This window comes from Anser brachyrhynchus (assembly GCF_964034855.1).
Source record: "Anser brachyrhynchus genome assembly, chromosome: 3".
In the NCBI taxonomy this organism is placed as follows: Eukaryota; Metazoa; Chordata; class Aves; order Anseriformes; family Anatidae; genus Anser; species Anser brachyrhynchus.
Genome location: NC_137696.1, coordinates 43,962,243 through 43,988,566, shown reverse-complemented (window position 1 = coordinate 43,988,566; position 26,324 = coordinate 43,962,243). Strand labels below are relative to the sequence as shown.

At 35.2% G+C, this 26,324-nt stretch overlaps 1 protein-coding gene across 7 annotated transcripts in view; it reads left to right on the top strand.

The window, feature by feature from the left end:
- The window catches only part of FMN2 (formin 2), a 188,465-nt gene that overhangs the window by 71,205 nt on the left and 90,936 nt on the right, over positions 1–26,324 (top strand). For 3 of the 7 annotated variants that reach the window (XM_080585106.1, XM_080585107.1, XM_080585105.1), the window contains 4 exons: positions 839–871; positions 4,116–5,863; positions 6,947–7,091; positions 17,909–17,996. In XM_080585106.1, coding sequence (XP_080441232.1) covers positions 839–871; positions 4,116–5,863; positions 6,947–7,091; positions 17,909–17,996 — 2,014 coding nt within the window. Of the gene's footprint in view, positions 1–838; positions 872–4,115; positions 5,864–6,946; positions 7,092–17,908; positions 17,997–18,204; positions 18,521–22,130; positions 23,938–26,324 lie in introns of those variants that run through there. The other 4 variants (XM_080585110.1, XM_080585109.1, XM_080585111.1 and 1 more) reach the window with 4 other exon arrangements.

Here is a 26,324-nt window from a genome sequence, read left to right as displayed (position 1 = left end):
TCATCTAAATATGAATTCCAGCCAGAGAGGAAATTTCATGACACTAACTGACAAATTGCTGAAAATGATCAATTACTGATGCAACTTCTAATAGTATGAGGCATTAACTTCTAAAACTAAATTGTAATGTGCCTATTTTTCAAATATTCCGAAATTGCCATTAAGAATTGCCAACCTGTTTATTTTTCCGCAAAGACACTATGGCTTTTCATAAAGTATATAACTGAATGCAATTTATATATATTATATATTCAATATATATATTATCCAATACCAATATATACATATATAGTCTAGGAGTAACTTTCACAGATTTTTTTTTTTTGCCTGGAAGTTTAGTCATGGAAGGGTTTGTAGGTTTCAGACACTCATTTAAAAAATCTGACTCACTAGAAGAGGTAGCTGTGATCTGAACTTCTAAAGTTTTGAAGATCCTGGACATGTTCTATCTACATAGATCAGCTTTTATGCTGGACATCTGATGCACATATGTGGAAAACATAACAAAATTGGAATGAGTTGGATGTAATGTACAGGCTTTTTGTACATGTGCAGATTCAAATATACAACCTTTACACAGTAAAACAGTATTTTCAGATCTGTTGGATACTGTACACAGACAAGTCTATCAGTACAGCACAAGCACAATCAGGCAAGCAGTCCCAGATGCATCCAACTCATTGAACATGGAATGTGTACAACTTGTTTGAGAAATGCTGGGCACCATGCTATAGCCATGCACCTGTGGATATTTATATTTTTCCCTACTCACAACTTTCACGCAAGTCACCTGGATAAAGCAAGGGTTAAGCTTCCACCTTTCTTTCTTTCTTTACAGAAAGAAGACTGTTCCACAGTACCTGGGTCCTGGGTAAGAACTCTAGGCAAGACAGAGTTCCCACATATTTCTTTTAAACCCCGTAGGTTTCTGCAGTGGAATTGTCCTTTGGATTAAAAGTGAACCTTCTTTTCATGATGTGCATTTTTTCATTCAATATTCTGGTTCTTATCAACAGCTTGTATATTGAGAATTAAGTCCTCCCTTGCTTGTTCTTCTAAGAGAACTGTCTAATTTTCATTTCTGATCACTCATGGTTTTTTTTGGTTTTGTTTGTCTTTTACATTTCCTTTCTTGTTGAGGATAGTGGAAACTTGCAATGGCTTATGTTTATTTGATACAACCATTTCCAAGGGCTTTAAAAAAAAAAAGAAAAAACTTTGGAGAAAGATTTAAAACTTGCTGGAGGAAAGGCAGAAATCTAATGAATCTAATCTGAGGGCATCTTAAAAGGCAAAGCATAAAATAACTTTTTCCACCTAAAATAATTACTGAAGCATATAAATATGGATATTGTTTTTGAACCAAGTGAATTTTGGTTCAATGCAGTATGCAGTTCTTTCTGGATAAGTTTCTCAGCATTCATAGCAAAGTTTTGTGTTTATAACATGCTGTCTCTGAAAACCTGGATGTATTGGTGACTCTTATGAAACAACATAATGCTAAATTTGCCAAGTTGTTTGAAATACCGTCTCACAAGGACAGTGGAAAAATAGTGTTTTAAAGCATGGAGTCAAAAGTTACTTTAGTTCATCAAGACTTTTTTCTTGTCTTCAATTGCTTAATCATACCACTACATAGCCTTTTTTTTTAACTATAAAAATACCTCTTTTCTCAAAAGAAGTTTGGTATACAAGAGTACATTTTCTTGTAAAACATTAAATCCTAGATTTTTCCTGTAGTTCAGGTAGCATTTCAGAATTCAAGGATTACCTTTTGTTCTTGCGAAAAAACGAATCCAATCTCCTGAATAAATGATTTTTTAAAACAGTGAACTCTTCTGAGATCACCCTTCATTAAGGTAACTCTTCAGAACCATTTATTATTGTCTAATCCTGTTGGCTATGCTTTGTTTACAGCAGAAAGTAATTGTCCACTTCAGATAAATTTGGAAGCTGTATCTGTCACAAAATTGTTGGTAGATTGTTCTTACAGTTTAAAATGGGAGCTTGAGAATTACTGTCTGGGGAAACTGGAGTTGTTCTCAACTGAAAACTACCATTTAGCCTTAGTAATCCTAGAAACAAATTTCCTTTGATAATGTTGCCTGTTGAAGAACTGATAGGTCTTAGTGCTGTATTTGCAGGTGACTGGTGGGGGGGGATAATAGAAGGTGAAACAAAAGGATAGTAGTATATTTGCTTTTTCCTTCATAATGAATTTCTTCAAGAAAAGAGTTGCTTCTACAAAATAGTGAGCTATTAACAGAGGCTGAGTGCACCATGAGCACTCTGTAACGGAAATGTCTTTCTCAGCCTTTTTTCCTTGTTATAATATTGTTTGCTAATGTCTGCTGTGTTCATTCCTTCACTATTCATCAAAAGCCTTTTTGGATGTTCTTCTCTGGTTTACATTTCTATTCAAAGTTTGGTAGGGAGAACTAGTTGTAATCTGTAACTTTCAGTGCAAACTATGATTCCAGAAAGTTCAGTAACAGAGGGGACAGTAAGTTTTGATAAAGTGGCTTCAGAATCACACAATAACTGGTTTAGTCTAGTAGATACTTTTAAAAAAAAAAAATAAAAAACTTTTGGGATTGCCTGAAGACAGCTGGAAAACTAAGATAAATGTGAAATTGAAATTTTATTTTTAAAAACCAATTCTGTCCAGAAACAATTTTTTAAGTATTAATGAACATATATTTTATTAATAGTCCCCAGCTGGAAGTTACAACTTCATTTACCAGAAAGAAAATTGACTTTTAAATGTTTCATGTGTCAAAGGATGAGATGAAAAACATCATCTTCCTGAAACAAATCAAGGCAATTAGTATACCAGGTATTGTATGTTTATTTGTAGGCTTCTCTACAAGACCTGTGAAATCTGAATATTTGAATGATTCCCCGTAAAGTAAGCCTATAGTCTCATCCATGAAGTTTGGTTTTGTAAAAGGAGGAAAAAAGCACTAAACTGTTTTGACATAAAAATTTGGAAAACCTGTTTCATGAAAAACAATATAAATGCTTGAACTGATGATGATGGTGACCTATGCTCCAAATTAAAAAAAAAATAATAATAAAAATTGAACAGTAAAAAATAAATGGGTGTAACTAGAAAAAAAAAGTTCTTTATTAGAAGACTTTGTATTGTAATGTCACTTCCCTTCTATATCCTGACCAACTTTCCTAAATAAACGCTAGTGGCAATTTCTGGTCTAAGTTGCTTCTTTTGCTACCTTTCTGATAAAGAACATACTGATTGAATTTATTTATTTTTTAACTGATATTTATTTAAGAATGTAGGAATTACTGTGCTGTTTAAGGTTTATGCTTCCTCTACTCAGTCTACAGTAGGCAGGATCAGGTATTTCAGAGAAAGATATGAAAAATGTGGAAGCTGTCAATTACAGAATAACCATTCCAGACAGAAAGCGTTTCTGACGTTACTCGTTCACAGTTTGTTACTTAGCAGAGAAGTTTCAAATTTTAGGTGGGAGGAAAGTTCTCACCTAATTTTGTCTTACTACTTTCCTAGCTAAGCATCTGGCTGGAGAAAAGCATTGTTACCCTGTTCTGAGACTAGCTGCTTTCAAGAGGTTCTGCATGCCTAATCTATATTTTATCATTAATGTATATATATTGAAATCTAGTAGTCAGTCATATGTTGAGTCTGTTATGCACAGTCCATGCCTTTGAAGAAACACTTATATATTTTCAGTTAACCGAATTTAAGTATTGCAGTGCCCTTCCCACCATCATAGTTGTGTATCCCCGTGTACACACACTCTTAGTACTAATATTCAATGTTTGATTGTTTTTTTAGTCATGGTATGTGGGGAGAGGGATTGCTCCGGATTTTTGTTTTTGCTAAGTGTAATCACAGTCCAAAATGTATTCTTGCTGATGATGGTAGTTTCATGCTGAAGCAAGTCATTTTCCTAAAATGTCTTCATCCGTTGTAAGATGCAGCTAGCCAAAATATCTGTTTTTAAAGGCTTGTCATAACTGGCTTTTTCTGAAGCTCTGGAATACCAATGTTCTTGATGTAAATTTTATTTTTTATATAGTGACAAATGTTATCTGGTTTGTGTTTATTGCATGTTTATTTTCTCTTAAAGGATGATTTTGAGGTGAAATCGGAGGAGCGTGCCAGTGTCATCCAACAGCTTGAGCAAACTATTGAGGATCTGAGGACCAAAATTGCAGAACTAGAGAAACAGTTCCCTGCTACAGAAGTACAGACTGCTGGAAGGGAGCAGGAAAATGAGCATGCACACACTGCCTGCAGGGAACTCAGTATTGTGAATCTTCAAACAAATGGAGAGGAGTATGTGCCCAGAACAGTGTCACAAGCAAGATCTGTACAAACATCACCAACAGAAGATTATTTAACGCACAGAATGCCTTCAGCCAATGCACTGCCACTCCCCGCCTCACCACTGCACTTGGAAGGGGGCAAAAGTGCAGGGCCAACAGAGAACTTGCCAGCTCTAGAATTACAGCCCACGTTTTGTTCTGAAATCTCCTTAATTCTGTCTCCGAAGCTAATCTCAGTGCCACTGGATGGAAGCCAATCAGTACAGACTACATCACAGTCGCCTCTTCCAGGACCCAAAGTTAATTTGTCCCTTGCATTTGAAGGAGAGACTGAATTTTCATCTCCTCATCAGCCTCTAAGTACTGGAAATGTGACTTGTAGTGAACATCCCCTTTCTTTGCCCCCAGAGCCCACATGTAGCATTCCCACATCACTATCAGGCACTGAACTTGCTGCTCCTGTAACTGGAGTGCATGGCCCTTCCATCACTGCTCCCATGCCTCTGGCAGGAGTACCACCCCCACCACCTCTGCCTGGCTCAGGACTTCCTCCGCCTCTTGCTGGCTCAACAATGCCACACCTGGACCACTCTTTGCCAAACATCATGATACCACCCCCACAGCTGCTGCCTCCTCCTCCTCCACCTCTGCCAAGTGGGGAGATAGCAGTGTGTCCTCCAGCTCCCCCTCTTCCATGTACTGGAGTCCTACCACCACCACCTCTGCTGGGAGCAGGAGTCCCACTCCCTCCTCCCAGTTGGGGCATCCTTCCTCCTCCTCCACCACCACCACCTTTACCTGGGACTGCTATCCCTCCCCCACCACCTCCTCTGCCTGGCCTGGGAATGTCAACACTACCCACAGCGCCACCTCTGCCTGGAGCAGGAGTTCCACTGCTTCCTCCACCTCTACCCAGAGGGGACATCCCAGCCCCTCCTCCTCTGCCACCAACTCTGCCTGGTGCGGGTGCCCCTCCACCACCCCCTCCACCACCCCCTCGGCCACCTCTGCCTGGTGCGAGTGCCCCTCCACCACCCCCTCCGCCACCTCTGCCTGGTGCCCCTCCACCACCCCCTCCGCCACCTCTGCCTGGTGCCCCTCCACCACCCCCTCCGCCACCTCTGCCTGGTGCCCCTCCACCACCCCCTCCGCCACCTCTGCCTGGTGCCCCTCCACCACCCCCTCCGCCACCTCTGCCTGGTGCCCCTCCACCACCCCCTCCGCCACCTCTGCCTGGTGCCCCTCCACCACCCCCTCCGCCACCTCTGCCTGGTGCAGGTGTCCCACCACCACCTCCTTTACCTGGTTTGGGAATGCCACCTCTAGCCCCACCACCTTTGCCTGGAGAAGCACCACCACTTCCACCACCAGTCCAAGGCAGTGCCTATCCATCAGTCCCACAAGTCGGAGGATTTCTTCCTCCTCCTTTACCATCTGGTTTATTTGCAATGGGGATGAATCAGGAGAAGGGGAGCAGAAAACATGTGATAGAACCTTCTCGACCAATGAAGCCTCTTTACTGGACAAGAATTCAGCTCCACAGTAAAAGGTAAATTATATAGTTGTGGAGAGGGTGTTCTTTTCACTTTAAGACTGTCCTGGTGGTGTCATAAGTTACAAGCAAAAGGATTTATTTACCACTGTGCAGGCCTTTGGGAGCCTCAGGGCAAGCAGAATTTTATTTTTAGTTGGGTATTTAAACAGGGTACCCGTTCTATTTATAAGTGCAGAAATTCCGAGTAACATTATTTACACATGAAAGCTCTTTGAAGGCAGTTTTCAGCTGTCCTTTGGAGTTACATACCACATGTTAATCAGAAATCCTAAGGTGGTTGTATGCCACTAAGTTTCCATGAATTATTTTCTAAAGAGTTGTACTTGTGCATCCCTCAACTTTCAAGACAAATTTGGTCTCTCTCTTGAGCAAGAGAGAGCAAGTTTTGGTAGTGTCTTTCCTCCAAATGAATGTAAACTGAACAGTTTTTATCCTTTTGTTTCCTTTGTATGGTGACCTAGAAACCCTTCTTTTTCCACATTGTATATTTAGCAGTCAGATTCAAACTGCAGCTTATTGTTTTTTATTTTTTTTCATGGCAGCATAAAGCTGCTTTTGTAGCTCTTTTGGTTGATATAACACTGTAATATGTGGGTTTGGTTGTTGGTGAGTTTTGTTTGTTTGTAAAGTATTACTCCTAGTCATGAAAAGATGTTTCCTTATTAATCTTTCTATTGTCTCTGAGTATTGACTGTACAATCCTCCTGCTGTTATTCCTTAATGATGAACATCTTCTTTCTTTTCAAGTTCTCCTTGCCACTGTCACAAAGGTGATCTGCAGATAACTGTCCACTTCTATTTCTCTGTGTGCTTGTCTGTATACTTTATAACCTATGTACAGCCTGTTTATATTCCTGTGTATGTAAAATGGGTGAACATAAATGAGTCTGACCTTTTTTTGGTGAACAAAAAAGAAAATGAAGCATGGGGAGAATCAACAGTATGTCTTATCAAAATGTTGCTAGTAGAAGTTAGGCAACAACTTGTAAATTGCTGCTATTTTATTTTCTTCATTCCACCATTTATGACTTTATTTAGTTTGACACTGCCCTACATAGGTCTTTTGCTTAACTTTAGAGATTCTAGTGCTTCACTTGTGTGGGAAAAAATTGAAGAACCTTCCATAGATTATCATGAGTTTGAAGAACTGTTTTCTAAAACAGCTGTTAAAGAGAGGAAGAAACCTATTTCGGACACCATTACAAAAACAAAGACTAAACAAGTGAGTACTCATTTAATTTCAGATCTTTTCTAGGCTGGCTTTTACATGATGACAGAATTTTGCATGCAGCTGAGATACATTTTACATGGATTGAAATTGTTAACATATGTATATAAAGAGAAATAAAGGGAGAGAATGTAGGATGCATTTCTAAGCTTATGTCTGTTAACTAAGGATTTATTTTTTATTAATTACTTTCAAGTATGTGTTCGTTCTTTAAAAATCTTTATCTGCTTTAAAATTATCTACTTTAAAATTATCAAAAAAATAGGTGGTGCAAATATGATGCTTTGAAATCGACTACACATGTGCAGTGTATAAATTATTCTGAATAATTTTATAAATTAAATAATGAAAGGGTTGCATACAAATTACCATGATTTCAGAGGAAAATGTTTAAGAATCTAAGTCCTGATGTTGCACCAATCATAACAGTTGTTTGTATGAGTGTGTTTATATATAGTGAATATGATGTTTAGGCATACAAAAATGCAAAACACAGGAAAGTCTAATATTAAGCCATTTTTGAAAGATATACAAAAAAATAAAAATAGAAATATTTTAAATGTGAAAGCCAAACCCCGTGGTAAAATAAGTGAATCTAAATTTTTATTTGACTAAGTAGAGGGCTCTAATCTTGGTATCCATGTCACAACCAAGTCGTGGTGATATGATCAGTAATTCACAATTAAAATTTCAGGCTATGGAGGAGATTTTTTTCTAAAATCTTAAACGGTGGTTAAAATTATTGTTTTCACATCTTCACTTTTCTGAAATCAGTTCAAGACTAAGCTGTTCTTTCTATAATTTTTTCCATGCGTTTTAACAATTTACATGATTTTTGTTTTATTTTTCCCCACACCAAATATGCAGTGGTAGTCTTCGGAATCCCCAAGCAGTTGTGCAGTACATCTTATGTTTGAATATGATCTCCACACCTAGTGGCTCTGGAGATATTATCCCTCACATACACCCTTTGGTCAGCAGTATAAACATGCAGGTGCTCTTTACTGTGCTGGCAACCTGCTGCAGGCATTAGAACTGGTAGTGAAGTTCAGATGATTATCCTAGTGTGCTGGATAAAACCTTCATCTTGATGGATGGGCAGGATAGCACAGCCACGCATAATGTATCTGTGTACTACACTAGATTCTGCTAACTGGGATGGGAATAAAGGTAATGGAGTAACCTCTATGGTAAAGGTAGCACGTTACAGCTTCTATCTCGCTGTCCTGCAACAAATCTCCCAAGTGCAAGACCTTTGCTCTTCCCCCCAGTAAAAGTCTCTTTTCTTGGTCATTCTTAATTAAATCAATGATAGCTCTTTAAACTTAAAAGAAAAAAAAAAAGCATTGGAGGGAAGTGCAAAAGTACATGATGCTTTGTCTATAAACTGTCAATTTATTCACATTTCATGAGGTTTGGTGATTCAAATCTCTAAACATAATAGAAATTATGACTGTTTAATTCTGTGGCATAAGTGGTAAAGATAGAAATTATGAATAAACATTACATGTTTATTTTAATACTAGCACTTTTTTCTTTTAATGAAATGAAAAAAATACACTGTCAATAAAAAAACGCAGATAAAACTAAGTGAAAATGACTGTTCTAAACTTTTTTGAAAAGAACAAGTTGTTTATGACAGAAATTTCAATGCAGAAGTTTAAGGCAATCTAAGTAGTTGCCATAACCTGGACCGTACATTCCTGTGGGCTACCTAAATTGACAAAAAAAGTCTTCCATGTGTTTCTCTTCATCTGTTGATCAAATAAATGCTCACCAAATGAGAGAGAAATTGCCTAATGGAGAAGTCCAATTTGTTGCATGATAGTATCTGGGTAAAAAGATCAACTGGATAGATAACCAAATGTGCTGTTTCTAGCACAAAAAGGCATCACAAGCTTTCATTAGAACTACAGTTAGAACTAGCATCTGTTGCAGATGTCAAAGTTCAATTTTCTTGTGGGTGAATACAGTTTGTGCTTTTCATAACATTGATGTGAGAAAATTGAAGTAGAACAACTTCAAGAATATATTCTATGTATGCACTCTCAGTAGTTTGGAATGCAGGTCTTCATTTCTGAAATTCTCTTCATTTATACTGCAATAAACACTGAGATAATGAACTCCATCCATGTTTAGCAGAAGAAACAGTTTTCTGGGGGGGAAAGCATGGTTGTAATTCCACAAGTATGTTTTTATAGAAAGCACCAAGTGCTGCTTAAGTGGTTACTGACTTACATGGATTCTATGATAGTTATGGGTGTTGTAAAGATCTTACAAATGGTGTTTCTGTAGTGATTTTTACAGGGAAGTGTTATACAAAGCAGATGTGTTCTGTCACCTGTTGAGCTGCAGAAGAGCACTGCACCGAACAGAGCTGGGGTCCACAAAGCTTACTGTACTTCTTACCAGAAAAGTTCTAGTTTGGCAATTGTTTCTTATGTCAATATGTGGGTATGCTAAGTGGATGCATTGCTTATACGTATTGAATGTAAAATTCTAGCTAAACTGGAAATAGTTTTCAGAAAAAAAAAAAAGCCCAAATAACTTTCAAATGTATAAAATATTTGGTACTCTATGTAAACATCTGATTTTAATAACACGATATTTTTATAGTAAGCTGAAATAAAAATGTATTTACAGAAGAGGCCATGGGGGAGGGAGGCACGGGGACAGGAGAAGAAATGTTCTAGGTAATCTGAAGGAAGATTTGGTAATTTTAGGATGTTTTAGTAGGTGAAATATTCTGAAGAACACTGCTGTTCTGCTTGCAGTTATTTATTATATATGACAGTATACACGCTTGTGTGTGTGTATGTAGATATACATGATGTAATTATTTGTAAAATGGTAATCCGTTTTAAAGTGGTAATTTTACCTATATTGTTTGCTTTTTCACCCTTGCGAAATATTGTTTCTATTTTGTCCTTGGTATGATCATCTGCAAATATCTTAAGACAATATAAATCAATAATTCTTATTTAAAAAAAAAAGGAATGTTCCATCTTGCATTGGGTGAAGGATGTATTAAAATCCATTCCAGAACCATAAAGGAAGACGAAAAATGAAGGGTTAATATTTATTTGTGGATGTAGCTGATTTTATTCTTACTGTCTCTTATTTGGTGCTATGACAAAAGCTGTGATATATTTTCCTTTTATAATACATGTATGTCAAATTCTCAGCTGCTGTAAATGTGTGCAGGCTCACTAAACGAGAATGCGTACTTAATCTTCAAAGAAAGCCCTTTATGGGCTATATTATAGGTGGAGCTGCCATCGCTACCTATTAAAGCGATATGGCTTTCATTAGAAGTTATAACTTTGCCAAAAGTTAGCTCTTGAGCTGCAATTTTTTTTTTCCCACATTGAGTGTCTCCTTCATTTTTCCAAAGTTTTTTGTTTTTTTTTTAAAAAAAAAAGAAAACAGCCTGGTTTTGCTCATGTCCACATAGCTCTATAGACTTGAAATATGTAAAAATGTTATCAGCTACATGTCTTCTGTAAGTTCTGTAAAGGATTGCTCAAATTTCACCACTCTTCAAGTTTTATGAAATCTCAGTTCGTGTAGCTTGGAAGAGATTTCAGATATAATTCTGAAGATTTTTTCCTAACCTTGTAGTAGTAGATTGGAAAACAGGGACTGAGGGGGGAGATTAAGATGAATAACTGAGGGGGGACTGAAGAATAGAGGAGATCTGACAGACGTGAATATAGAGCACGGTAGGTATGATTCTATGTCACCTCTTATTCCATCTAAAGTAATTTCTCTCAAAAACCTATTATGAACATAAGTATTCTTGATGTGGGTGTTCCCATCAGCAAATAGTGTACCTCATCAAGACTACACTGTTTAACCAAGTAAAGGATGAAAACTTGCTTTTGGAGTGTCTTGTTCAGCCATGCCATGTAGTTAGGGTATCAATCTTAGTTACCTGTCTGGATAGAATTTTTCATAGGCTGTATTCCATACCTGCAGCAGGCTGTGGAATGAGCAGAGTTCTTAAGGATGAACCCTGGTTACTTAGTGAATAAAGCTGATACCAGAGTAACATTGCTTTTATCGGTAGTTAAAAAAATTAATCAGAGAAGTGGGAAGAAAAAGGGTTATCTCTTGATTAAGGCCAAATACTAAAGAATGATGGTAAATGCAATATTAAAAACTTAATTACATGGAGAATATTGGCTAGTGTGCACCAAATAGATAGTAGAAAAGTAGCATATGATAAGAAAATCTTGATATCGCTGTCAGCATAACAGGTAGACAGAAGGGACTGAATTGAGTTGCACAGATTTCTTTCCTAACTTTTGAACCGTCATCTTAGAAGCCTTCCTGATGATTTTTTAACTGTATTTCTGAAAAATAATATACACTTAAATCCAGTGAACTTTTCAAGTACAGACCATATGTTTATAATTTATCATGGAAATGAAAGAAAAATGTTAAAGATATTCTCATATGGAAAGTCCACTATTAATCTATTGACATTAAGATTTTAATCTCCTACTTCCACCCCAGAAAATAAATAATAGGTTACTTAAGTTTCATTCTGTTTCAAAAGCCTTAGATGCAAACAAGATGTATCAATAAAAGTGTTTTGTTAATGATTTCAGCATTTTTGAACACAAAGAAGCGGTGGTAATAGAATACCCCTAGGAATAAAATGCCACATAAAATAAGTATAAATTGGTAAATACAGTAAATGCCATATTGAATTAACAGATAAAAGATTATTCATGTTTATTCATTAACAAGGAAGGCATTAAGGGAGAATTTTTTTTTTTGAAAAGGAGGATTAGTTTTCTCTGCAAATAGGTGAGGCACTGTCTTAGGGAGCTTTCTTATCCACATTTGTTGGTCAGTGTCACTGGCACAACTGTTTCTTGTGATTTTGTGCATTCTCCAGACACAGTTGGGGTTCTACTGCCCTGACAGACAGGAATTATGGAAGACTTGTCTAATACATCGCTTTTTATTTATACATAATTATGTAATGATGTTATTTATGAAATTGAATATCTCATTTCTTTTGCTTGTAAGACTGATTTTTTGAGATACTCCGTGAATGCGATATCTTTTTTTTACCTCTGCTTTTCTTCTTTATATGGCTTGTTGGATATGTTATTGCTATATGATTTTTTTTCTTGTTATTGCATTATCTTCAAAATTCTTTTGCAAGCACAGTTTTACATGGATGCAGTCAGGTATCAAATCTCTGCCTGTTCAGGCTTCTCAGGTTGATCTTTTCTAACTACATGCATTTCTTATTCTTGTTTCCTATTACTGCTTTCTTTTATTTAGATCACAGATTTGTTTCTCTATTCTGTATATGTATCCTCATCTGAAATGTTCTGCTGACCTATTCACTTGTTTTAGCTGCTGCTGCTTAAAAGCTTACGTATTCTGCATGAACAAGAAGGGCTATGTCCATTTCTTAACCAGAGGTGCAATGTAGAGTGTCTCATTGTGTTCCTCTGTGAATTGGAAGATCTATGTAGGGGAAGGTCATAATGAAAGTTTGTTGAAGTAAAGGGTAAAATAGGCTTTGTGTTGAAGTGAGCGAGCTGTGGCTGTTCTGTGAGTTTGAAAGCTGCACATCTAAAAAGCATAACCCAGACCTTGAATCCCAGCAGAAATAGCTGCCAGCCTGGCCTGTGTACAACTCTCAGTGTACCTAAAACTGTCAAGTTGAACCATCTTAGTTACAGACATCTTTCAAAGGAGACTGGTGATCACACATTTCCATTCACAGTACTTCTATATCTTTCAAATACATTTCAAATACGTTCTTATCCATCTTAGCCTGAATGGCTGAGGACCATGGTGCATTTCTAATTCTCTCAGTACAAGGGCTCAGTGCACTGGACATTGTAGTGTTAGATGCCATCAAGGGAAGAAGAAAGGAAGAGAGCACGGATATAGAGCATGGATATATGAATTTTTTCTCCCACCTCTGTCTACCTTCATTGTGCTAAGAAGGTAAGAAGCAAAACTTTTTAATGCAGTAGATTTTACATCTGATCCAAAAAAAAAAAAAACCAACCTCAGGTTACATCAGAATTAAATGTATGTATAGATTGAATGGGTTTCACCTAAAAATTGGAGATTTTACTTAGCTGTATTTCTATCAGAACCTAACTGACATTAAAAGCTAAACAGATTTTTGGTGTCAGCCTGAAAATCAAGTTTTTAAAAGTTTTTGTCTTTTAGTTGTTGTTTGTAAGGTATCAAAATGCTTTAGATGAGAGAAGTGTTGATTTTGCTGCTGATGACTTAAAGTTTAATGCACGTTTTTCCTTATGGCTATATTTTGTTGCTTAGTGCTGACCAGTACAAACAGCAAGAACAAAAAGCTGTTAAAGAAAAGCAGACAGCTGTAATTGAAAGGTTTCACTGGGAGTGAGTACAGCAAATAATATCAAGATTTTGACTGTAACCATATGTCTCCCTTTAAAAGTGAGAATACTAAAGGTTTTCCTCCAGTGGGTTTTTTTGTTTGTATTTAAGATCATGGAATATCTCCCATTAGATATAGTAGATAGCCTATTGATTTCTCACGTTTCTGCTTTCTTTTTTTTCTCCATCTTCTCACCTATCCTGTTTTTTATCCTTTTTTGTCTTCCTGATTTGATTTAGTAATATCTTATGAAATAAAGAAATTGGGCATGCAACGTCTTTTGCAAAAATTATCAAAAGATGTAGTTGCATTCCTAATGTGAGTACACAGTGACAAGATTGTTCATAGCAGTTGGGCTGATCACCTGCAATAAAAAAAATGCTGAGTGCATTACAGACCATACATGAAAATTCTAGTTTTAATACACAATTTCTGATGAGATTTTAGCTTGTTGGATTTCTATTCTTTAAGAGGTTATATTTTAGGCTGTCACTTGTGTTACTAATCAACCCATGGAGATATTCTGACAATTATAAACAGAAGAGATAAAAAAAAAATTAGAAACTAAACTTTTAAGTACCCCAATCCTTTAGATGATGAAAGAAGGAGTAACTGCAATTGTGGTACACAGAAATGAGCCAAACTGTCAAAGAAGAGCTTTAGGTATGAAAAAAATAATTTCCTTGTGATGCATTTTTAATGTAGATAATTTAAATTTGGCTATTTATCTCAATTCCCCACTCCAGTCCTTGAAATTAGAATACTGTGATTATTTTTAATGAGGGAAATTTAAGCACGTTTCAGTCCGGTTGAGGAACACAATGATTCTGTCTTATTACTGTACATCTGAATCTAAGCAATCTAAGTAATTTTTCAAATGAAGTGATAAAAATCAAGTTCAGTTAAATCAGTACATGCAATCAGCACAGATTGTCTGTTAGATAGTCAGGGATGGTTGTTATTTTATATGTAAGTAGAAATGTTTGATCTCCTGCAGCACCAACTTGGCATAGTGCCTGTTTCTCCTCTCACACCATCACTAGCCAGAAGTCTCTTCTGGATTTACCTTAAAGGAAAATAAACTCAGAAGAGCGTTACATTATTCTGTTTATATCTATAAGGAGCCAAGGATATCCATGTGAAAGATGTGATTGGTCCAGTTCTTTGTATATTTTACAAATGTAAAATTTTACATTTGAAATACACTGAAATCCATAGAAAAGAATTGTTGTAACAATGCCTGGTCAGTTGATTTCTGCATTACTGCCATGGTCTAGTTTCTTAAGATCTGGGTTGGAACTTCTGTATTTCTGCATCCTCTCTGCAAAAGTTGCAAGCTACAAATATTTGTACAGGGGAGTTTCCTGCTTATGACTTTTTGTACTCTACAGTAGTTTTTCTTAGCCAGTGAGAACCATGGGATAATTTTTGCTTAATGCTAGCAGTCAAAATCGGAACCAGAGAATGAGGCATTTCAGAATTCCATGCATTAACTAAATATTATTCTGGGGAAAGGGGATCTTTGTATTTTTGCTTCAGGGTTCTCATCAAACGTGTCTTGCATCACCTTTCACTAAGTATCTTTTTAACTGTTTTTGCTTGTGTTAAACAATCAGGAACAAATTTGGCATGTAGTTTGTTTACTGCTTATCAATGAAGACCACTCAACAATTAGAAAGTTTGTCCTAGAGTTTAGGCTTCAGATAACATCTCTAGCTTCCTTTTTATTTATTTTCAAATTTGTTTAAAGCGCAAAGTTCCAGGACCCAGACTAAAAAGGAGTGGTGTATTGTGTCTGAGGCTTTAGATCTTGTAGAGATTGGATTTATCAATCTTTTGGTGTTCTGCCTTTAAATGGCGTCACTAGTCTGTGGCCTGTAGGCCTAGACTGTGCAGCTGATTTATTTTATTGTTTTATTTTTAGTGGGAATTGCTTTAGGCACTTATGCTAATATTCATATTTTCTGAATTAGTGTTTTATTGTTACAGCCATTGTATTGGAAAGCTATAATATTCATGCAATTTACTAAAATGGAAATGAATGAATGAAGATGACTTGACACAGAGCATACATTTTAAATAAAGCCAGACAAAATTTGTAGTTGCTATATAAAAATGCTTTACCTGTTGCTGTTCTGCACACCATTCACCTGACTTTTTGGTACTTTTTGAAGCCTTGAAGTACAGAATTTTGGTAGAAAGGGTGACCTATTGTGCATAGGGACATCACTTTTTTTCTGTGATCGCAGAATGGATCAGTCGGTAAATAATTATTCTCTTATTCAGCAGCTCACTTTAAGAATAAGCCTCTTCTTTTTTTCTGTTAACTTTTAGACCAAATTGCTGTTAGAGAGTGGGACTCAAAGGCATTTACTGGGCCTCTAAATCTGGTCCTGTAAGAAATCATGTTCTAATCTGCATTATAAGCACCTAGTTGCTTTATTTTGTGGCTCTTTTTTTTCATCTTGTTTTGGTTCCCTTGCTATATTTGTAGTCCTCACCTTGGTAGCTCTGAGATTTAGATTGCTGATGAGTGGTAGAAAAAGTGTTTTCACAATTTGAAGCTAATATAGTAGTATATGGGTACTGATAATAGCTTCTTCTCACAGGGAATTCTCATATTATTTGTCCTAGCTTTATCTCAGTTATGGGCTTAAATGAGATTTATGTCCCTTTTAGGAAACGTTTAATAATTATAGCCTAGTAGAAGGCTAGTGTAAGACATCTTAGTTATACTTTTCTGAGTTATGATAGTTTTCCCTTTTGAATTCATAAAATCTGAGTGTCATATCCTATTCTGTAAAATTTTGATTTAGTCCATTTGACTTCAATTTTTAATTTCCTAATAATACATCACGTGTGCTAGATATTGCCTAGGCACTTGCTAACTTCTGACAGATGACATCAATATCTGTGCCTTGGATTTGTTTCTTTAACCATGTGATCAACAGTTATGACTTACCTGATTCCTAATTTTAAGTTTTTTTTCAGTTCATTTGCAGGGTGCAGTATTTTCACTTTGCTGTAATCAGCAATCTGTTAGGAATCTATGAGGAAAGGAAAATGAAATACCTGACACACTGCTGGTTGTGAAGGTTCAAGGTTGCCCAGTCAGGCACATTATTAGGAAACCCATTCTGCAAGCACTGTGACTTTAGCTTCCTTTTCTAGGCAGTCCCTAGTGGAAGAGTTCTGTGTCACGGTTTTACTTCTCTTCAGCTGCAGCTCAGACATCAACTTACAAACTTGTGTATGAAAACTTGATTGAATCAAAGGTGGCCACAGGGTAAACATCTTGTGGGTACTTTTATACGTTTTAAGATGTGGATTGGATTTTGACATTCTTTACTCAGGCTATCTTTTTTTTTTTACGTAATCTGATTTCTTCTAATTGATTACTAAATTATTTTTCCAGTGGGTCTGTAGGTGATACAGCATCTCAATGCTTATATAGAAATTATGTAACTTGAAAAAACATGTATGTACCACATGACTGAAATGTAAAAATAACTTGAATTTACAGATCAAATTGTTTTTTTGCCTTTCCTCCAAATAATTGACAAAGATTTTTTTCTTCAGCATGTTTAGTACAATGTAAAACTCAGCAAAATGAGTTGATTAAATATTAACCTCTTTCATCTATGTAATGGTTATAGCCCTACATTGAAAATGTCTTTATCTAAATTCACATTGTTTTACAGATAAGGATCCTTTTCTGGCATTACTTGCTTCTCATACTAGTGATATAAAATTTACAGAATTCAAATAGACTGTCTTCCACAGGATTCTAAGCTGTGAATTACTTGTTGCTTTTATGCTTGCAAAGCAAATATGTACAAGAAAAATTTTTCAGTGGCTAATTTTAACTCCCTAGAGCAAGATGTTTTGAGGGCTTTTTTTCTGTTATTTAAAAAATAAAAATAAAAAGCTTTGAGACCTTTTGTATTCCCTAAAAGTGATCAAAGAAAGTACCAATATGTACGTGGTTATTTTGCTTTTTAAATAAAATTCATATTGGCGCCTACTACGTCAAACTTTCAAATAAAATACAAATTCTCACAGTTTTAGCTTACATCAAAGATGGAAATTATTGTGTGGTTTTGGAAACCAAAGCATTTCCAAGATAGACACAGTTGGATTTTTTTTATATGACAGCCTGTTTCATACACTTAGTAACATCAGTGTGAAGTTGAAAGTGTGCATCCTAATGAAGAATGAAGTCTAGGGGAAATTTTATAGTGACTCTTTTAAGATTAAAATTCAGCTAGATGACATTTACACTTGTGATGGATTTGTGCAGCTGGAACACTTAAAAATTATAAAAATACTCACTTTTGGTTTGTTATTAGTAATGCAAAATATCTTGTAACGTTTTAATGCAGGTGGATACTAATAGACGGGTTTCTTTTGGCAGGTTGTCAAGTTGTTAAGTAACAAAAGATCTCAAGCTGTTGGAATATTAATGTCTAGCCTTCATTTAGACATGAGGGACATTCAGCATGGTAAGTGAAATAATTATTGTTGATTCTAGCTTAGATTGCATCGTTAATAATATGGAAATGCTTATATTTATCTTTTGATAGATAAAAATCAAGAGGGTCTTTTCACACTTTATTTTTCTGAAAATATCAGATGTCATTTATTTTCCCCCTTGTTGTAACGTATTCTATTTTTCTGTATAGAAAACAAGTATTGACTGATTATTTGCAGAATTGCCACCCATAGTTTTGGGCATCAACTACCTGAGTGGTGTGAAATCTAGACTCTGATTTTGGTCTTTCTGTGGAAGAAAGTTTGTTTCTAATTCAAAGATCCCAAAGGTATATCCAGAAAAGTGAATTGTAACATTTAATTGTTTTGCTGTCTAAAATAGTTCTTGTATTTGGGTTAGCACAAACTGGAGTTGTTTCATCTTCAACAGCTGTTTATAATGGGAGATTTTTTGGAAGGACTGTAATACTTCTCACATTTTGCACTACTGTCTCTTAGCATAAAAGGTGAAAAGTGGAATTGTATTTATATTCAGACCATCCTTTATGTTTCCCAAAGGCTTTGGATAGATTTGAAGCAGACTGAACTGTCCTGTGAAGTGCCAGCCTATCTATTAAATAAATGTGGTTTCAAGTATAACACAGACTTCATAAATCACAAAAACATCTTGTGAACTTTCTAGGCTACGTATTTACAGCCATGCATTCAGTTTACTATGATTTGCTTATTTTGTGAAATTATTCATAAATAGAAGCAAATTTCAGTGCACTCTGTCAGCTAATGAGTAACTCTTAATCACAACTTTAAGTTTTTATTAAACTGTTTTGATGGTTACTAGACTTCCTCAAGCTGAAGCACTTAAGAGCAAGGCGCCAGTACTGGCGCCAAGAAGTACTTGGTATTTCCAAAGCTGGCAGATGTAGTTCAGTTAAGTCATAGAGCAAAATCTGAAAACAATGATATGGTCCTTTCCTTCAGTCAAATATTCAACTTGGTTTCAGTTAATAATGAGAACCTTATGAACAAAGTAGTCCGCCTAACATCTGTCTCTGTGGTAAAGCCAACACAAGTTCATTGAAAATTTGCTTGCTTAACATGCAACACTAACAATAACATGGCATGAATGTCAGTAGTTGAAGGGGTCAAACAATATTATGCTTAACCTTTATCCTACTGCAATATTAAGTACACATGATCATCTAGCAGCTATGTGCAGATTTTGTATATTCCTCCTTCAATAGCTGCTTTTTAAAAACAATAGTTTTTGTAAAGGAGAATTTAGTAGTGTTTTTACTTCCTAGCTGTTCAGAAGTGATTGAAAAAATGTAAGAGAAATTTTATCTGATGGGATGACTTTTGGAAATGGTTGGAAGATCCTTGTGTTAAAAATGGTTTGTTGCTTTTTGTTTAACATAAAATAGGCACGCAGAAAAGGTGTTGAGGAACAGGAAAGAAATTCGTGTGTTGGGAATAGGAAAAATAGAGCTGAAATCTCAACAGAAACATTTCTGGCATTGGTAACTCCATGCAGAGTTTTCTGAGTGATCTAGCCATAGAGTCTGTGAGAGAAGTTATAAAATCACAGACCCAAATATTTAGCTTCACCTTTACGTATGTACTATTTTTACTTGTTTGTTAGATGAGTAAGGATTGAGAGAGGGTGTTTCATAGTTTGCTTGCTTATCTGCTACAGTTTGAATAGTCTAATGAGGAAGTGCTTTCAAAAATTAAAATGTTGAAATAAAAAGCTGCATTAGCAAAATAGGCACTTGATATATTTGCTTTTATATACATTAAGATTCAAGATGCATGAGAATAGATACAGTAAAATAATGGATCAGTGTTTGGTCCTCTAGCCCAGGACTTGAGTAGTCTTCTTGAGTTTTTACTCTGTTTAATGTATAATTACATGAAAATTTACTTATCTTTCTCAGTACAACACAAGCACTTTTTTTTTTTATTTCTGTGAATTTGAAAGCTAGTCAAACTTTCCCCCACTCTGACTATTTGTGGTACCAGGAAACTGTCTTCATAAGCATTTTTCTAAATATCTTCTTTATTACATATAAAGGATATCTGGTGGAAGTAGAGTTAATGCAAAATATGTGAATTGCAGAAGAATTGTAGGGAATTTTATTTATTTGTTTTTACTGACCTAGAAAAGTACCCAGAAGGAGGGAGAATATTTCAACGTAGTGTGGTATTCAATCTGATATTCCTTGGTTTGCATGCTATTGTGTTTTATTTTTCTAACAGCTTAGACAAATTTCAAAATATTACAGGAACAGAAGGGAAAACAATTGTGATAGCTATGAATTCAATTAATAAGTTTATGATTTCAAGTTTTATTCCACACTGTGTTTAATTAAAATGCTTAAAATAATTTGAAACCTGGCCTAATGTTCTAAAGGTTGATGGGTTTTTTTGGTTGGTTGATTTTTGGTGTTAAAAAAACATAGGTGAAATATTGTCTGCAAAAATGATCTTTGAAAGATTGTTTTGGAAACTTGAAAATTTTGGATTTTTTAAACTAATCTAGAACATTTAGTGACTTTTTTGTGCATGTGTGATCAGATGTCATTGAATGGAAGATCTTAGACTACCTCACTATGAGCTAAATAGATTTTGATGATGGTGATGATATTGTTAAGTGTCTGCTGGTAGAATTGCATTTGTTTGCTTCTGACTTTGAGTTGGGTTTAATAAGACAAACTCCAAAATCCTGGCTGCTGTTTAAATATTTTTACAGTGTGGAAGGAGCAGAGCGTATTTGTACTGAACTCTAGTACGTGTTTCTAGTAGTGCTGTAAAGTAGGGTAGTTTGATTTCTTGTTCTTTTTATGTTCTGTTTGTGTTTTTGTTGTTTTTCTTTTTTTCTTTAATTCTAATTACTAACAGAACTTCCAGCTAATTTACCCAGTCTAGGCTAGAACTGTAAGAATTGTAAGAAATGTTCTCTTTAAATTCAGTGCCATTTTTCTGTTATTAGTATGAAAATTAGTCCTCTTCTCATGGTTTCTCTGGTTTCACGCAACACTTTACTGATGCCTATCCCTTATAATCACTTATTAACTATGCAAAACACTTAATCCAGATATTTTGCTTGCTTTTTATGTTCACTGTACCACGAATCTCCCTCATTCATCCTATCTAGTGTTATGTTTCCATTGGAAATACACATGCATTTGGCGGCATGATACAGCCAAACTTGAGAAATGCCAAACAAGCACTTCTTGCATATTTTTCCTTTAAAGCTCAGATTTTTTTCCTATTTTTCCTTTGTGCTTAAATTTGAGATCCCACAAGATTCCAGTAAACTGTATTTAGTAGTCTATGATTAACACCCAATGTATTAGTATATAATTGCATGCTAAGCATGTGTCTTAAATACCTTCAAACACAAGAAATATAACAATCATTTGAAATTGTAGCTATGTTGCCCAGAACATAGTTGTCAGTTCTCTTCCTGATCAATTAGTTATAAGGATACAATATGTCCTCTGCTTGTTTTTAACTTTATGCGTGTTAACAAGTGCAGTAGCAATAGCAAAAACTTCTAATACAAAAGGGAAAAATGCAGAAGAAAAAAAATAAAAATAAACCAAAGATGTCAAATAGAAGGACAACAAATTTTATGTTTCATGAAAATGTTATATTCACTACATAGTCAGATTTTATATAGTGTTTATTTTCAGAATAGAAATTAATCTTATGTTGAACAAAGTTATCTTAGTCCGAACATGTCTTGTAAATGTTGAAAGAAGACTGGCAAAAACAACATGCACAAATCTGTCTTTTGAACTTGTCTGTAATCTTTTCCAATTCAGTAAGTTTCTTTTAACGCAGTTTATCATTTCAGGCATTGTGTTACTTCTGGCATTGCTGCAATAGTGTAACTATTTCTCTAAAGCTTTGCATAATGCCTCCTGGTTGCCCTATTTCTGTTGAAAGTAGTTTGGAGATTTCTGCCTCAGATCCACCCCTCCCTTCCCTTTCTAAGGACATCCTCATTTAATAATAGCTATTTTTTTCCCCCTCTCTGTGATGCTTGTAATCCACAAAATTTGATAGAGGTACCTGTCTTGATCTGATAATTGGGAGGGGAAAAAAAAAAGTACGGAAGACCAAAGCTCTTTGTGTTACAGCTCTCAACTTGTTGGTCAGTGATACTACGAGAGAAGGAAAGAGGAAAAATAACTGTGGAGAGGTAGGCAGGTTCACCTACTATTTGATAAAGCCTGACCTTTTAATGTGGGTTGGAGATTATTTTACTGAAAGTTGTATTTGTCTACTAACAGAGGTACAACTGTGTACAACAGACATAGTTTCTGCTCTGAATTCAACAGACAACTGTGCAGGAAGTGGATGAACATCCAATGTTAATGGACAAAATAAATGCTTATTCTTTAATATGAGGCTATTTGTGACAGATGAATATGAGAGAGTCTTGGTTTTGTTTTCTTATTTGACTGCTCACATAGACACAAATGATGAGCTGGGAAAAACTTTGTCAAAGACTAACTGAATTATTTCACTGGAGGAGGAGGGAAAATCTCTCATGCTGCATTATATGAAGGTTCTGTGCAGGAATTCTTTACTCTCATTAAACTACGATGTAGTCTCCAGGGTCATAGAGATGCTCTAAATGGAAAACATTCAGGAAAAAATGACTCAAAATCTGTAAACTAAGACTCACGATTAGTTTATCATATAAAAGGTCCAGAGGTACTCTAATCAGTATTTATCCTAGTGTCAATAGGACATTAACAATATGTGTCTATAAGTGTAATCACTTGAAACTCATAAAATCAAATTATTTATCAGGAATGGATATCTTCTCAGAACGCATTTTACAGTTTAAACTAATTAAGTTGTAAAATAATGTGATCGGTTCAAGTTTTTTGGACTTTGTTAAACTAGAAGACAAACTAGATGACCAAAAATCTAATTTCTGTCTGTTTAGGTTATGAATATAATACAAAGTCCTGAATACAAGTAGATATATAGATCATTTTTTAGGCAAGGTAACAAGTCTGCATTTTCTTATTAAAGGAATGATCCATAAAGTGGTTATAGTCTGTGTAGGTTAATTACAAAGTTAGAAACTTTACCCGCTCTGGTTTATTAATTGAGAATCATAACTCTTTATATATATATATATTTTTTTTTTACTTTATCAAATATTGTGCATTTTGACAGCTTAAGAACTTTCCAGATCAGGGGTCAATTTTCCCTCTGATTACCTTTCCAATGTGTGTTTAGATCCTTCCAAGACACCACAAGGAAAAAGGTTTGTTGGTTTGGCCTTTTTCTATCTTGTGCATTAGCACTTCCTTGAACCTTCACATCATAATCCTCGATCTTAGTCCTCTATTTCTTCCCAGCTTTATTTTACCATATTCATTACATTATGCCTGCTGTTAGGTTGCAAACTTAAACATTTTATTTGCTTATAATTACTTAATAAGTTCCTATTGTGAAATTAGTGGTAAAGGAAACAATGGAACAAACAAAATGACTTTTATAAAACAAAAACTAAATTAAATTTGAGTGCAACACATGTATTGCCATATATGTTTCTATTGCTTTGATGCTGTTGGTTTCAGCTACTCAGTATAGAACACTGTAGGACGCGCTGATTCTGGAGTCCTTGCCTGGCCACGTCTGCCAGTGGCAGCTTGGGAGGGAAGACACAAAGGCCCTTGGAGACGAATGGGGTTTTGAATGGCTGCAACATAAATCCCAGAGCTGTGGGTGATAGCATTAAAAGCCAGTCCCAAGTAGTGATAGAGAAGGGACTGGAGGAGACCTGTCTTGTGAGATTTTCTGAAGGCTTATTCCATTGATCATAGGGCAACAAAGCAAGTTGTTAAGTTGTTAGAAGTTAAGGAAAAATACAACCTCAGTTATCTTTTGCGTGCAACAAATTGAGGTATGAAGGACAGAAATATTCACATCATCAAGAAAGGAACCGAATTTTGGTTTCCATGCAACACACTCTTTTGGAATTTACAATTTAAAAATACATTTGTAGAACTAAATACAATTTTCTGTAATGTCAAATACATTTTAAATAAGGAAAAATTATATTGAACTTTTTAACAATATTTGAATCAGCAGAGACTAATTATTGCCACATTGGATAGTTTGGCTAATTAAAAATTTTTGTTGTTGTTAAAAACATATGAATGTAATTTAATAGAAAAGTTTTGTAAGAAATGTAAGAACTGTAACTGCATTGTTTGTCTGTTTCATTTGAAATGGTTTATTTTTTTCTTGGAAGTCTGATTAACTTTGAAACATTGAACAAAAAGTTTCAGGAAATTTCTGTTCTACTCAAAGGAAAAAAAAAATCAGTACTGTTATTTCTCATTTGAGTACTGTGTAGTCAGTCACTTGTAAGAGGGATGACTATGAAATTCTGAGTAGAAAAGCAATAAAATGCTTGCTGTTCACACCGGTACTATGCAAAAACAGGGAAGAAAGGAAATATTTTTACAGAATACAGTAGAAATCTTCGGTGCCATATTTTTATGTATTGCTGAACCAAATAAATATTTTAACACTATAAACATTATGAACAGCTTATTAATTGACTTAAGACGTTAAGAAGAGGGAACGAACCTCTTCTTGCAATAGGGCTTTATAATGCAGCTCTTTATTCGCACGTTTTTTCATTGAGTTGAAAGATTTTGAAGGAAAGGATGCTTGCCACAACAATCCATTTAGTGATGTGGTTTTTAAGCTTAAGTATACTTGCACATATACTTTCAGACGTATAAAAAATAAATGCCTCTTATGGCTACAGAAGTTAGAATCTAATCTAAATCCAAATTAATAAAAATAAAAATTTAGTAAAATTTGCAAAATGGATCCCTACTTTTTTATCATTAATTGTATGCATTTTTTTTCTCCTTCTTGTCATTCCTCACTTAAGAAATTAAAATTGTATACTATATTTGGCCAAATAAAGATCTGTCTGGCTTAGTACCCGATCTCCTGTGTGGATAGCAAGGGAGGAGGAGAAAACAGAGTGGCACTGATTGCATTTCATGTAATTTTATAGATCTTTATTTTATCTTTTTTTTTTGCAGTAGTTGTTTTTCTCTAAACAAATTGGAAATTTTGTTGGAAAGACCTTCACACACATTGTCTATATTTGTTTTCCCCTGTCACCAGTCTATCCATTACTCTTTCTTCTCTTTGCAAAAAAGTTGACTAGCTCTGCAAGTTATTTTCAATATTTATGTGCACTGTATGCCTATGACACAGTATTGGATCTTCTGTTTCAGTCTCCATTTTTCTATATTACTGATGTTGTTCGCCCTTTACCTGTTGCTAATCATTGAGCTTATGTTTTCAGAGACCTATGAAAAAAGTGGATTTTTTTTTTTTCAATGACTGCTAATTTTGTATGTATCACTGTTTTTACATTTGGGTTCTCTTTTTTCCCATGTACTTTACTTTGCTTATATTGACACTGAAAGAGATCCTTCTGCACATGTTTGCACTTAGCTTTAAACTGGCTAACTTTTATTACCTGCAAACATTATCACCTCACATTCATTAAACAGTACAGGAACCAGCAAAGATCTTAGTATGACTCCACTGCTACAACTCTCTACTTTGAAAATTCATCATTCATTTTTATAATTGATTTCTTTTTTTTTCCTTTTTCTTAATCTGTTTCTATATTTAAACTAAGTAAACTTTCATTTTTTTCTCATAACAGCAATTTTTTTTTTATAAAGCCTCAGGTAAGAAGGAGCCTCTTGCAAATCCAGTATCAGTCTGACCACTGCTGTGCCTTGGTTGATTCCACTTGGATAGTCCCATTCAATTTGTTGCTCATGAGTATCCACTACAAAACAACATGCAACCTTTCTTTCTCATTACATTGTGTTTCTCTATGTTTGAAGAAGCTGTTCTTCCATATAACACATGGACACTTTTCAGGCACAGAATTCAGACTGACTGGTTTGGAATTTCCAGCATCATCTCTGGAATCCTCTAAAAATCTGCATTTGTATGCTCTGAAATTGATCAGTTTAAGATGGTGCCCAAAACACATCACTTGAGAAATGTAGATCTTGTATTAGAACATCTTTGACCTTTTCTGTGGTAGTGAATCCTAACACAAATACTTTGTTTAATCTTTTCTGATTCTCCCTTTGTGCTCTTTTTACAGCCAGATTATCTGCGTGCCCAACTGTTTCCTGTCAGGCTTCCTACATCTGATGTGTTTGAAAGCAATTTTATTACTAGTTTTATGCATTTGGCAAGTTGCTTTTTTGTTCTTGTCCAATTTACATTGAACTTATGACACGTTTTGCTTTTCT